General features: G+C 29.4%; 2 protein-coding genes across 2 annotated transcripts; one reads left to right on the top strand and one right to left on the bottom strand.

The window, feature by feature from the left end:
- Positions 1–6,250: 6,250 nt before the first annotated feature.
- LOC106443958 (ethylene-responsive transcription factor ERF096) lies at positions 6,251–7,432 on the top strand. The gene has a single exon (XM_013885498.3). The coding sequence runs from the start codon at positions 6,718–6,720 to the stop codon at positions 7,114–7,116; it is 399 nt and encodes a 132-aa protein (XP_013740952.1). The 5' UTR covers positions 6,251–6,717; the 3' UTR covers positions 7,117–7,432.
- Positions 7,433–12,069: 4,637 nt separating this feature from the next.
- Positions 12,070–13,167, bottom strand: LOC125578059. The gene has a single exon (XM_048740345.1). It carries the CDS (start codon positions 13,165–13,167, stop codon positions 12,070–12,072), a length of 1,098 nt encoding a protein of 365 aa, XP_048596302.1.
- Positions 13,168–14,569: the final 1,402 nt, after the last annotated feature.

Below are 14,569 nucleotides of genomic sequence, written 5' to 3'. Positions count from 1 at the left end.
TTATTTTATATTCTATTTGGATAAAAAAGTTTTCTTATTTTCTCTTAATGTCATTTCATAGAGACTTAACACATATTAAAAGTAAAGAAATATTCTTTATAGTAGAAAAGAATTGTTTAGCTTCGAATTCTAATTAACTAAGTTTTTCTCAAATTCATATGTAAAGATTAAGTAACTAAAATAAATAAATATTTATTAAATAACTAACAAATAATTATCAAGTAATTTGTAAGTTTTTCTCAAGTAACAAGTTGCAAGAAAAACTATATATATTTTAGTAAACACTTGAAATTGCAGGTATTCATTTATAACAAATGAAGTACAAGTCTAAATTTTCATTATTCGAATAAACCAAACCAAGTACCAAGTATACAAAAATGGCAAGTAGTTGATTTGTGCCGACCTCTTAATCAAGCTTTGGCTAAATATTTGGATCTTGCAACTGTAGCAAGCTTTCATTTCATTTCATGGCCACGGAGAGCAAATTTTGTAAAGAACTATTTCAAATGCAATAAAAATATTCTCTTTCTTTTATATAAAAAGACTGTTACTTTTTTTCTATAACAATATATTTCTAATACATATAGAATATATATTTCACTAGTCTAAATATAATAGTATACATCTTTATATATACATATATATATATATGATTCATCATGTAAATATATACATATATGTGTGTGTGGTATATAAATAAAAAGTCACACTTTTAGTTTATATATCATAGCCATTTCTTAATTTATAAAAAGCTAATTAATTTAAATTTTGGTTAATATGTGTAAATACTATTTTGATTTTAAAATAATCAAAATATAAATAACATTTTAAATTAACTATTAATATTTAACAAACATACTTTGTTTTCTTTTAAAACCAACATCTAAAATTCTGCACTCAGAACACAAAATTCTACATCACAAAATTATATAGCAACATTCTATAGCGAAAAAATATAAAGCTAAATCGTAACCAATCAGATCCAATATCTATTTTTCATCAGCTTGTTTTAACTCTTTTCCTTTTCTTTCATGCAGATTAGCGTAGGGAGAATTTCAATTTTATTACAGTTTGATACCATTTTTTAAATTTAGCCTTAAAAGATAATATTTTATAAATACCTTAAATTTGTGATAAAATTAAATTAAATCTCCTTAATAATTTATAAATGTTTGAAAATAAGTTATAAAACATTTATAGAAGTTTATAAATCTAGACCCACCCCGTAATTACTAAATCCTAAACAATAATCACTAATTTCTAAAATAAAATGTTAAGATATTTTTGATTAAGCGTATTTAAAAAAAAATTATAAACAACTTAGAATGTTTTAAGCAATTTCTCATTAGCAAATATTTTTTTGAATGCAGATTAATACATCTCAATCTACATTATTGAATAGACTGCAATTAAAAACATAAACTAGACTTGAATGTAAGTAGAAGTTTTATTTTTATGTCATTAGTGGTATGTTTTCTTGCAAGAACAATGTATTTTTACACCCTACAAACAAAATTTGAACAACTAGATTAATATATGTAAGCTTTGGTAATATATATATATATATATTACTTAAAGTTTCTTGGGTCACGATCAATTTAAGAGTATCTTCGCTGTAACTGGTATATTACCTCCCTAAGTGAAGCAACATAACTTGAAGACGCCATGTACTTTTATATGGTTTAACATCTTTAACCAAACTAACAGACTTACTGGAAGATGGTTGAAGTAGGCTTAGGTGATGGTCGATTTTTTTAGTCAGTGGTTTTATATTTATCAATTATTTGTAGGGGCTGTTGAGAGAATATGCCACCATATTAGTGAAATATTTTTGGTTACCAATAAAGATAATATTTTTGAAGTTTTTTATGATAGGTTGGAGTTGTTATGAAAAAACTAAATTGAGTACATTAATTAAACACAAACAAAATGAGGATTTTACAGTATGATAAGATAGTGATCTCTTTTTTGACTGAATCGTTTTTTTGTTTGAACCATCAATTATATCACATATATTTTGTATCAAATATGTAAGAGCGTAAAAGTGTTAAAATGGCTATTTTGATCTTGATTTTTGATCCATATATTTTGATAATGGTTTTGACCTGGATGTTTTATATCTGGTTAAGTAAATCGGAAAAATGCAAGATATAATGATAAATATCATATATGCTAAATTAATAATACATTAATTCAGTTATAGAAATTCATTTATAGGTAAGCTAAATTATAAGAAGTATTCATATTCCCTTCCTCCAAAAAACGGAATGAGCATGATTTTACTAATAACCGATTCTTTTTTTAATAATAGAGAATGTTTTTAAATATTGTGTGCATTCAAAATCAAAAATGCTTATCCAAACTATGCAAACATTTAACAATAACTCCCAAAAATAAATAGAAAACGCATATATAGATTATTTGCATCAAATTTGATAAACATATAATGGTGCATGTAATATATATATATATATATATATATATATATATATATATATATATATATATATTGGTAAGTAAGGAAGAAAAGTTTGTTCAAAAAGGAAAATACAGTATAACATCTTTAAATTAATACTCGATAAATTAATATACACTAAAAATTTCTATAAAATAATATAATTTTATAGTCCCAAATTGAGTTTTTGGTTCATTTAATATATCGATAAATTAAAATCTCTATAAAATAAAAAAATTATAGTTTTGGTGTAGTCCCAACATTATTAATTTATAGAAATTTCACTGTAGTAAGAAGAAAAGAACAATAACCTCGGGAGGAGTCATCAAAGAAACAAATATAACTTATTTACATCTACATATTTTGTGTTTATTATTGATGTGCATTAATGTTTATAGTATTGATATGAAATAGGTAAGTTAAAGATTATACTGAATTTATTATGAAATCAATTTAGGAAATATTTTATTAATTTTGGAAAATACATGAAATCATACAATTATGAGTTGTTATTATTTCAAATGACATTGAAATGTAAATAAGTCGTAAAATTAAGGATCATTTTTATTTTGTACATTTCTTTTAATATATAAGTAAATAAATACAGTTCAAATTGCATCGTTAGTAGACTGTATTTAATTTGCATTTGTTTTGTGATTCCATTCAAAGCCTTAGGAGGTCGGCTATACGTTTACTGAAAATGACATAAATTTCCTCAAATTTTAAATAATTTAATTTGGAAACTCGCCAATCGGAGTAAGCGGGACCAACGTCGGCTATACGTTGGCTAGATTCTCGTTGTGATTATTAAAGATCCTTTAATAAATTTGGTTCGTGAATGAAGACTGCAAAAGAGTTGCACAGTGTATGTTGGTGACCCCAATCTCAACATATCACTCGCACATTAACCAAAAGAGATTCTGATTCTTGTTCATTATCATCCACACAATGTTTATTAATTTTTTTGTACTATTAATTTACAAACAAAATGTTTTTTTTTTGTTTCTTCTGGTTTTTAGATTCATCTCCCCTTATGATGCTCGAGAAACGGCATTCTGTCTTTTCACTACACAATTGCCTTGTGCATTTTCGTTGTAAGAATGATCTGTGTTCTATGGTAGTCTTTCCGTTTACGAAATACTCCTATACTAGGTTAAAACCCGCGCCTTGCACGGAATGAACATTATATATATAAATTATTTTATATATAATATGTTTATAACATATTATGAAATAATAAATATATATTGAATAATTAAAAATTTATTATCTACTACTTATATAATTAAATTGGTGGGAACATATAAATAAATTTTATAAATCGAAAATATTTTTTCTATTTGATATGATATATAATTAAATTTAAATGAAAATAACATATATATGGTATATTTTAATATTAATATTTATTAGATGATGTTTTTTACTAATATTGTTTTTTATCATGTGTATCTGTTATATCAAAAAGTCTAAATTAGTGATAACAAAATTTTTACTGTGGGATTAATGGTTTAAGTAATTTATAATATTTTAAAAATATAAGTTGTCAATATTTTTTCAAATTTTTTGTCAAAAAAACATTCAAAGTAAATTTTAAAATTAAGATATTTATGTATTTTTATATGACATATAGTTTAATTTAAAATGATACATATATTTATATATCTTTTATTTTTGATAGTTATTAAATGAGACTTTCAAACTTATATTATTTTTTTAATTATTTGTATCATGTCATAACAAAAGTTTTCAATCATAGATCACAAAATTTGAATGTGAAACTTTTAACAGTTTTAGTAATTTATACTCGTTTTTAAAAATTTAAAATATAATATATAAATAATTTTTTTTAATTTTTATTATATGGTTACTATGATTGTTTAATTTATTTTAATAGCTTAAAATTAAACAAATATAATTATAATACACACTTATTTTTATCAAATCTTTATTATTCAAAATCATTAATTGTCATAATGAAGTACATTAATAATGTATTTATTGTGGTTTAATAAAAAACTTATTATATTTTTAAATGGACCAACATATTTCTCTAAAGATTCTAAGAATCATTCTATTGGTGACACATGGCTACAAAAAAATGTTGTAATGTTTCTCAAATAATATATAGGGGATTTTTAGAACTTTTAAACATATTAAGAGAACAGATAATGATCAATCATAAATGTATAAGGACAATTCTCATAAATAGACTATTTTTAAGTTTTACAAAAGTAGACTACAAGAAAGAAAGTGACTAAAATATTTCATTTAATAGGTAAAAAGATCTTAATATCCTAGATAAATAAATAAAAAATAATAATAATAGAAAAAATTAAGAAATAATAATAATTTAAAAAAATTAAAAAAATAAAAAAAATAAAAAAAAGTTTTCAAATTTTTTTTTTAATTTTTTCAAATTTTTTTTTAATTCGAAAATACTTTTTGAAACTATTTTAAAAATTTTTGTTTTCAAATTTTTATTATTTATTTTTTATTTTATAAAATTTTAAACTTCAATCTCAAATCTCCACTCATTAACTCTAAACCTTAAGGTTTTGATTATTTAACCCTAGGGATATAAATATATATTTACCTCTTCTATGAAACTTTTTGGTCATTTTGATTCTTCGAATCTATATTTGTGACCAACATTTTTTTAGTACTATCCTTGGGTATTTCTCAATGTATAATTTTATAACAATTAAACAGTTGAATATGTATCTTAACCGATAGCAATTCAAAAATATAATTTTTACCAATAACTACCTTTTGATATCTGAAATTTTAATTATTAATTAGTAAAGTACTATACATCAGATATCTAAACAAGTATCTTTAAAAGGTAAGAAAATTCATCATATGGAAATGGAGGAAGTATAGTGACAGCAACTTTAAACACAAAACGAAATGAAAATTAAATAATTATTTCAGTAGAAATTCTTATAAAATAATATGTTAAATAATTAAAATACTTTAGCATGCATCATTTGCATTGGTCTCGATTATCTGAAGCAATCTTCAAATTTGGTTGTAGCATATAATTTCTAATCGTATCCGAAGTATTTTTCATTTTGGTTGTAGCATATAATTTCTAAATTAAGTGCCAATGTTAATCGGATCAATTTTTTATTTAACTTTTAAATTTCAAACCAAATTTTAGTTTGGGCAGAAAATTATAAAAAAAAAAAAACAAGAAAACAGAAAATCGAAATCTACACAAGAGAAACTAACAATACTACGGTTTGCGGGTCAACAAAGCCGTCAAAATCATAATCATTGTATCTTTATTAATTATGAAATTTTATACTGTCATAGACTCATAGTAACGTTTTATATGATTCGAAGTCATTTTGTAAAACCCTTTAACAAAAAAAAAAAAAAGAAGTCATTTTGTAAATGATAATAAATCGCTTTTTTTGTATACAAATTTTGGAGGTTATTTTTGATTTTGGCATGAGTGTTTTTTAATTTAAAACTCATAAAGTTTCTAGAAGATTTTAGCTTTCTTGTTGCAAAGGACATGAAATCTCAATCCACGTCTCGGACGCCGAAGCAGCCGAGCAATATGCGCCTTTCCATTTTTTTTATATGGGTAATTGTGTTTGTTTTAGAAAATAAAACCAGCTACTTCGACCCCTGATTAGTTAAAAGTTCGATTTAGAAAACCCTTTTGCAAAAAATTTAGTATTCTGGTCCATATAAGAAACTTTAAAATCCAGCTTTTGCTTAGTCAACACACGTGCGGACAATCAAAGTCAAACATATTCTCCAATCTTGCGTTGCCTGTGAGCCCACCACGACCTATAGTTTCTCTTTATTTTTTCTAAATTCACTTGGAAGTTGAAACATATATTTTTTGTAAGAAAATTCATCTGTGTTATCACCCAAGGAAGCACATATTTTACAAACATATGCTGTGTTTTACCGTTCCACATGACTATAAATCCATCTTTTCAAAAAAAAAAAAACATAACTATAAATCCAGAAGCTTAGAAATACTTTTTACTTTAAATAATATTTAAAAGATGAAATTTCAATGCCTAAGAAAATTCTTTTAGTATATATGTCGAGGCCCGAATATTAGGTCTTAGTTAGGACCCACATTTGTTTCCCCGCCTATAAATTTCTCAAATCAAATCCCGTCAAACACATGCAGCAGAAAAACACACAAACACGTATTCGAGTTAACACATACACAAGAAAAAATCCTTGTTTATTGTTCAATATTATAAACTCTATACACAGACACACACATATTTATGGAACAAGGAGGTCGTGGCAGCGGTGGAGGTGAGCAAGGAAAGTACCGGGGAGTTCGAAGACGGCCTTGGGGAAAATATGCGGCGGAGATACGCGATTCGAGGAAGCATGGTGAACGTGTATGGCTTGGAACGTTTGATACTGCGGAGGAAGCAGCTAGAGCCTACGATCAAGCAGCCTACTCCATGAGAGGCCAAGCCGCGATTCTAAATTTCCCTCATGAGTATAACATGGGTAGTGGTGGTGCGGCCACAGTGGCTGGATCTTCGTCCTCCTCCGCTTCTTCTTCTAGGCAAGTTTTTGAATTTGAGTATTTGGATGATAGTGTTTTGGAGGAACTTCTCGAGGATCGAGAGAATCCCAACAAGAACAACATTAACAAGGGAAAGAAGAAGTGAGTGAAATGTTATTCGTCATCACTTATCACAAAATCAACAAAATTTATGAGATAATTAGTATATACAAATAAACTACATGCAATGATCATATGACCATGTTTGGAGCATTAGGAACCACTATGTTTTTCGAATGAAAGCGACCGAATGGTGGTGTCCTATTTTACTTTTCTGGAATATGTGAAATGATTTGAAAAGCATGTCAAACTATACAAGACATGTTCTGATGATTGTTTAGAATGCAAACTTTATGATCTTATATGCCTCAGATCGTGATCGTGATGATAAATAAAGAAATATAGCAATTGCTATTGTTTTTTATTTTGAGAATAGGTTATAATCTGATTGTTTATGTATAAAATTTAAATTAATGTTTTTTCCAAAAAAAAAAATTAAATTAATGTTGATATATGAATTTGTACATGTCCTAAATGTGTGTACTGATCGGGACCGAAGACCTGTGTTGATTTTCCTAGAATTTGCTATTGTTATTCCTTTTAGTAGCATATTGATGACATAAAAAGGTAAAAGTTATTAACGGAATAATAAACGGCTGTGAAAATAACTAGGAGCTATGATAAATAATAACAAATAGTAATGATAAAAATAAAATGATCAGTACCAATAATTTTTAGCTTTTCTATTACAATAATATAAGAACTCTAACTTAATAGTAATACATAGTCTAAACTTAAAGTTCTATGTAAATAACATATATTATTGAATTCTTACATTATGTGAAAGTTTGTCAGCCACTGAATTTGTTGAGCGGGAGATATGTGAAATTGTGAAAGTTGAAAAACTCTCAGCATCTCTGTAACTCTTCCAAATGAACTGAGCAGACATGCCATTTTTCTGGTGTTGACACTATTTCACAAACTCTGAACATTATGTCTCAAAACTATCTTAGTTTATCAGAAAGTTACCAAACATTACGTTGTTAGATTAACGCCTCAAATTCCGTATGTAAAAGCGCGCTCCTGTGAATATTCTAGTTCCCATTGAACTTTCAAAATCTTCATGTTTATTAATCAATTTTTTCCAGAAACGATATAGGCTTCCTTCCATGATGCATCAATCTGACACCACTATCTCTGCATGCGCATAAAAGTGACGACTATACATAGTTGGTTCCTTTATATTGGACCTTTTCCTATAATATTGATTATGTTTCTGCAAGTTTGATTATATCTCTCAGATCCCTATCCATATTACTATTTATTGTATCGTTCATACCTGTTTATATGTACCATAATATCCACGAAAACTAAAATCATGGTTTAGACGATGATACCCTTCAGAAGAAAACAATTAATATTTATAGATATGGAGTCGAAAAATGCTTAGGTGGAAGAAATTTAGAAAAGGCCCAATTTTTTCCGACGCAGGCACTTGAATGAAGCATGGTTAATTCATAATTGACTCATGTCCCCCACTACATCACATTGGCAGTCACAGTTAAGCCATCGTGCTCAAAAGTTTGTAACTAACTACCTAAAAGTAGCACAATTTTTTTTTGCCAGACTGTTTCATTTCGGAGGACATTTATGTTTCCATGAAAAATGTGTATAGAATTATATCGCGTTCCATGGAAATGGTTGGATGTGTTCTATCTTGATATTCCCTTGCAACATAGCATATAGATTTTTCTGTAAATTTCCACGTTTTGTAATGTGCCATCCTAATGAATCTGATCTACATAACAGATTAATAGGCATACTTGCAATGATAGCTCCATCATCAAGATCTCTCATAGTTTGGATCACTTGTATGTTCCAAAATTTTGAATGCGGATTAATCAGTTGATCTACTGTAAGGAAAGGATCATGGTTAACCTAGTTACTATATTTCTAACTTTCTGGTCTCGAGCTAGAAGCTTGGGATTTTGAGGTGTTTCAAACTGAGATTAAACGAACCCGTACCTACCTATTTGATTAGTCTGTTATTTACCAAAAATCTAGCATATTATATATAATACTTCGGGCCCCATACAAAAGGGACTATGATCTGATAGGATCAAGAGCATTTGTTATTCAAATATATGTACTTGGAATACCCTTGAAAAATAGATTGTGGTCTATCTTTTAAGCGCAATAATTGTTTTGCTAATAAGACTGTACTAAATTTTCTGAATTCGTTCCTCCATTATGTTTGTCCCGCCATAGCTTGTCCGATAACATCCAATGCATTCATTGATGATATACCATGGCTTTTACAACTTTTAGACCATGGTATCCACTTTTAGAGTGTATTGTATGTGTTTGGAGTCTGTTTTAGAATCTTTTTAGAATCATGTACATTTTGGGGAATTTTGGAGATTCTGGAACTATTTGAGGTGCAGAACGTAACTGCGCAAATATGTCAGAAGTTTAGCTATGGATGGAGGACTTTCAACGGTGTGATTGAGCTCATATTTTTCAATGCCACTGGTTTGAGGTCAATCGGAATCCTGGATCAAAAGTTATTCCGTCTGACTCGCGAGAGGAAGCAATCAAGAATCAACTAGTGTCGGTCGACACTCCTCCGGAAAAGTACCCGACGAGTTTTTATAAACTTCAAAGAATTGCAGTTTGGCCCCAAAGTTTCTGATATTTACAAAAAAGTCTTTGACGTGTTTTTGACCTATATTATATTTGTTAAACCATTGTTGACGGCTATGCTTATTATTATTATAGAGGAGAGAACTTAGGATTGAGGAGAGAGAGATATGAACTCATTCAGAGAAGATTTTGAACTCCCTTTTTCTCTACTCTTTCTATTTATTTTATGCAATTTATTCACACTATCATTATGCTTTTTATGATTATGTCTGAATAAATTTATTGTTAGATTTAGGGTTCTTCAAGGGTTGCTCAATGGTCTGCTAAATAAGTATTGTTGTTAAGGAAATCAATTGGTTCTTCGTCTAGTTGTTCTTATTGCTAAGTTTAGGATTGATCATTTTAAACCTAGATCTTAGGATAATTGGCGCATGTGAGAGCCTGGTATATTACCTGAATTAAAACTAGATGAACTAAGCAACTAGGCGTATACAAGAGTTGGTCTAGGTGGTTAGAGAACATATCAAACTTGTATGCTAAAGCTTGTTAAAAGTTTATTGATCGACACTTTCCTCGGATTAGCATACGAGAGTTGGAGTCCTAGGTTTAGACATTAGATAATGAGTGTTTTACATTCAGGGTCACTTTTTTTTTTATTACATTATAGAACACATAAATTGCTACCGAGGTACTTTACTATGACTAAAGCTAAACTATTTCTAACTAAGGGTACACATGGTAAAAGCAATTCATGTGTTGCAGATCAAGCAGATCATGCAGATAAAGCGGGACAAGTGCAGATCAAGCGGAATAAGTGCAGAACAAGTGGACCATGCAGAAGAAATGCAGATCATCGTACATTATTTATAATTTTAAAATGACAAAATAGTATTAATGTGAGCTATATAATTTGAGCTAATCATCGTACATTATTTATAAAAATCAGATAAATATATTTTGAGTTAAGTGTTTGTAACAAAATTATTTAGAGAAATTCTCTAGGATAATCATTTTTAAGTTTTTGTCACAAAAATAGCCTTCATTAAAGAAAATGACCAAAATAAGTTTTATCAGATAAATATGATTTGCAGCCATCCTTTCGGCCGTGTCTCAGCATTCAGTCGAGATGAGATATTGTCTCACGGTGGTTGTCAAGGCATCGCGACTCCACAGAAGCACCATTCACCACCACGGCTCACCTATCCAACTCGTCTTCGTCTTTGTCGTGTTCTCAGCTCTCGCCACCACGTTGGTCACTCTGCGTTCACTACAAGAAAAAAGATATTGATAGCAGTAGAGTATAGCGGTTTTTACGTTTCTGCTATGGTTGACATACCTCTTAACTTTAGATAGCGTTTGTATATTTTGAAACGCTACGATAGAGTGGTATATTTAAAAACGCTATGATATCATATTTTTAATAGCACATAATTAAGAACGCTATGTTTACCTTTTTAAATCCCTAAACCCTAAACGAGTTTTTAAACCCTATACTCTATATACAAATCTTAAATTCTAATACACTAATAGTCTTTATAACGTTTTATAACTTAAACTCCAAATCTTAAATATAAAATTATAAACTTAAACATTTTCAAATTAAACACCAAACCCTATATACACTAAATCCAAACTCTATATCATACATAATCTTTAAATCTAAAATCGTAAACTTCATATCTAATAGTTTAAAATATTCAATCCTAAAAACATACGTTAAAACCAATATACATTTATTATATTCACAGAATTTCAACTCAAACCTTAAACTCTTAAACCCTAAACAAACCCAATACACTTAAAACCTTAAAACCTTAAAATTCAAATTCTATTTGTTTTAACATAAACACAAAACTAACAAATCAGTTTTTTTCTTTAATTATATAACCACAAAATTCAAATCCGCAAGTTTATATTTGAAATATTAAATATGTTATCTATTTTTTTAAGTTCAAACAATTTATAAAACAACTATGGCTCCGACTGGTGACATGTAGTATTAGAGTTGAATTACAATATGATTTATAGTTCGATGTAACTTGCAGTAAAAAGTATGTGGTAAAAACGGTAAGTTTATGTAGTAAGTTTTGCAGTAAAAATAAAAGTTATCATTTTATTAAAATTTGTGACTGGTAACATTTTTGATGTATAAGTTGCAGTAAGAGTTCTGAATAAAAAATTGAATATAAAAACAGAGAAATAAACATTTTTTTATTAAGCTATATTTTAAATAAATAAAAATATTTTTTTAAAAATAAGTATAAAAGTTTAAAAAATAATTTTCAGTATATATAATTTTCTAAGTATTATTATAACTACTAATAATATTTATTTTAATATCAATAATAAGTTAAATTAAATGAAATAATATTATTAGCATGAACTTTAAATTAAAAAACCAAATAATAGAAAAAAATTACAAATGTTCGTTCCAAATCATGTTTGCAATCTCATCTCTTATGTTGTTCATATATTGACCATCAGTTGTTATTTCGTCTTCTTCAAGTCTACTAAGCTCTTCTTCTTCGATTCGTCGTCTTTGTTCCTCTTGACCACTGCTATATCTATCTTCAAAATCAGCATCTGGAATTTTGTGAAGCCTGATAAAATTGTGAAGAACCATTGTAGCATGCACAATTCTATTTTGAGTCTTGACGTCGTAGCGAGGCAAATTGTCAAGGATTCTCCATTTCTTTTTCCAAACTCCGAATGTTCTTTCAATGACTGAGCGAAGTGATGCATGCCATTTGTTGAACAATTCTTTTTTGTTCCTAGGAGGACCATCATCAAATTCAGAAAGATGATATCTGATATTTTCTCTGCTGCTTCCTCTGTATGGAGCTAGAAATCCTCGTTTATTGGCATATCCAGAATCAACAAGATAGTATTTACCTATAGGAGGTCTAGGGAATATAGGGTCTCCATCTATTGCATACTGCAACACCAATGAATCATGTGTAGAACCAGATGCACCTAGCCATGCATACGTGAAGATCATGTTTATATCGCATATGCCCATTATGTTCAAGCTTGTTTGTCCATGTCTATCCCAATATCCAACCGCATCACTACCTCCGACCTTAACTCTGACATGTGTTCCATCTAGTGCCCCAATAAATCCACTAAAAAAAGGCCAATAGTTTGAATTTTCTCGTAACTTACGTGGATAAAGCTGGAGCGACGCCATTGTTGGAGTTTTTAAGTACTCACATGCAAGACTCTCCACTGCATCCAACACTTCATGGAACTTTCGATAGATAGTCTCCTGGGAACGACCAAAAGACAACCCAACATACCGTTGTGTATCATTTTGGGCACACGTAACGAGGAATATTGCCACCATCTCATCAACACTAATATGATCAGTACTCTTTAAGTTGTGACGATGCTCCAACGTTGTGCATAGGTTTTGAAATGCTTCTGGATGCATCCTTAGCATGTTCATGCAATGGTTTGGATTATTATGAATCTGATTCTCAAGATTTTGCCAACCCAGTCCCCGTTCAAGTACCATTGGTTGCTTGGAAAAATGACGCTTGTAATACTCCATCAAAGGTTGTAGAATCATATCAATATACTCTTCATCTTCTAGATCATACAGCTCTAGCAACTCTTCATTTGTAAGATTTTCTAAACCTCGAGAATATAACTCATTTAATCGTATGATCTGCAAAAATGTAGAAGATTTGAAAAAAATATTAGAATAATGTTGACTATCATGAAAGATATATTCACTAAAAATAATAATTTATTAAATCTTAAAATAAAACAAATAAATATAACTTTTTTCTAATTGAAAATAAATATTAAAATAAGATTTTAATCATCAAGATTAATTCTTGTCTCACTCGATTCCCCCCCACCACCATTATTCCCAAATCCACGTTTGTATCCTATTTCTTCAAACAATGACATTAGTTCTGAATTAGATGGGACACCAAATTCCTTATGACTCTCCATGGTTGTTCTTGTGATGTTTTGCTCTCGGTTGGCACTTGGAGGATCACCATGGCAATGTTGCAAAGCCTTGAAACGTTCTCCGGAGAAAGCTCCATGGCGATCATATCCTGTATAACCCTCCAAAAATGTAATCTTATCATGATCACTTTCGTTGTAGAAAATCATTTCTCGGGCAAATGGATCTTCTTTTAGCACTTTGATGCAAGACCACCAAAAATCTGTCCACCTTGTCAGACCTTGAATTGATTTCAGGATTTCATATGCTTCTTTAAATGGCTGAGCTTCATTTTTCTCTCTGCGTTCTTTTGCTTCTGCAACTTGAGAACGACGTAATTCCATCATTTCTTTGAACTGCTCATTTATCTCTTTTTCAAATGACTTTCTTCTTCGTGGGATGTTCTTGTCGCGGCTCAGGGATACGTCTTTACCTCGACTACTTTCGTAGGGAGCAACACGTGTTTGTTTTCTGTTTGACCGCTTTGATGGACCAATAGGTGACCTTGGAGGAGAGTCTAGTGAAACGGTTTGTGAGTGGTGATGCACGTCAGTTGTATGAATGATATTTGAATCATCTCCACCATTATCTTGGGTTTCTGGAACAGACTTATCCAGCTGCTCATTCTCATTTTGTTCAGCATACTTTGCATCTTGCACATGAGTTGAGTACATAGCTTCTGGTTTACTACCTTGACGTCCAAATATGCGCCTCATAAGTTCCATGTGGGGGATCCCATTTTCACGGATCTTTTTTGCATATTGAATTTCCTGCACAACTCAAAGACAAAGTATATAACATAAATGTCAGTAACAAGGTTTGTTACAAGAACTTTTTGTAAAATATAAAACTATACACTAATGTACCTTTTCGCGGTCGTCCCACCATTCGGAATCCATCTCAATGAAACCGGTATTATCATCTGCTGAAACTCCGGTAAAATTCTTGAGCCTTTTATACG

This window comes from Brassica napus, chromosome A9 (genome assembly GCF_020379485.1).
Source record: "Brassica napus cultivar Da-Ae chromosome A9, Da-Ae, whole genome shotgun sequence".
Lineage (NCBI taxonomy): Eukaryota > Viridiplantae > Streptophyta > Magnoliopsida > Brassicales > Brassicaceae > Brassica > Brassica napus.
Note: the sequence above shows the minus strand (reverse complement) of the source record. Positions and strands in the feature narration are given on the sequence as shown.

Excerpts from the sequence above, each read along its gene's own strand:
- LOC106443958 (XM_013885498.3), top strand. The coding sequence starts at position 6,718 with ATGGAACAAGGAGGTCGTGGCAGCGGTGGAGGTGAGCAAGGAAAGTAC.
- LOC125578059 (XM_048740345.1), bottom strand. The coding sequence starts at position 13,167 with ATGGTACTTGAACGGGGACTGGGTTGGCAAAATCTTGAGAATCAGATT.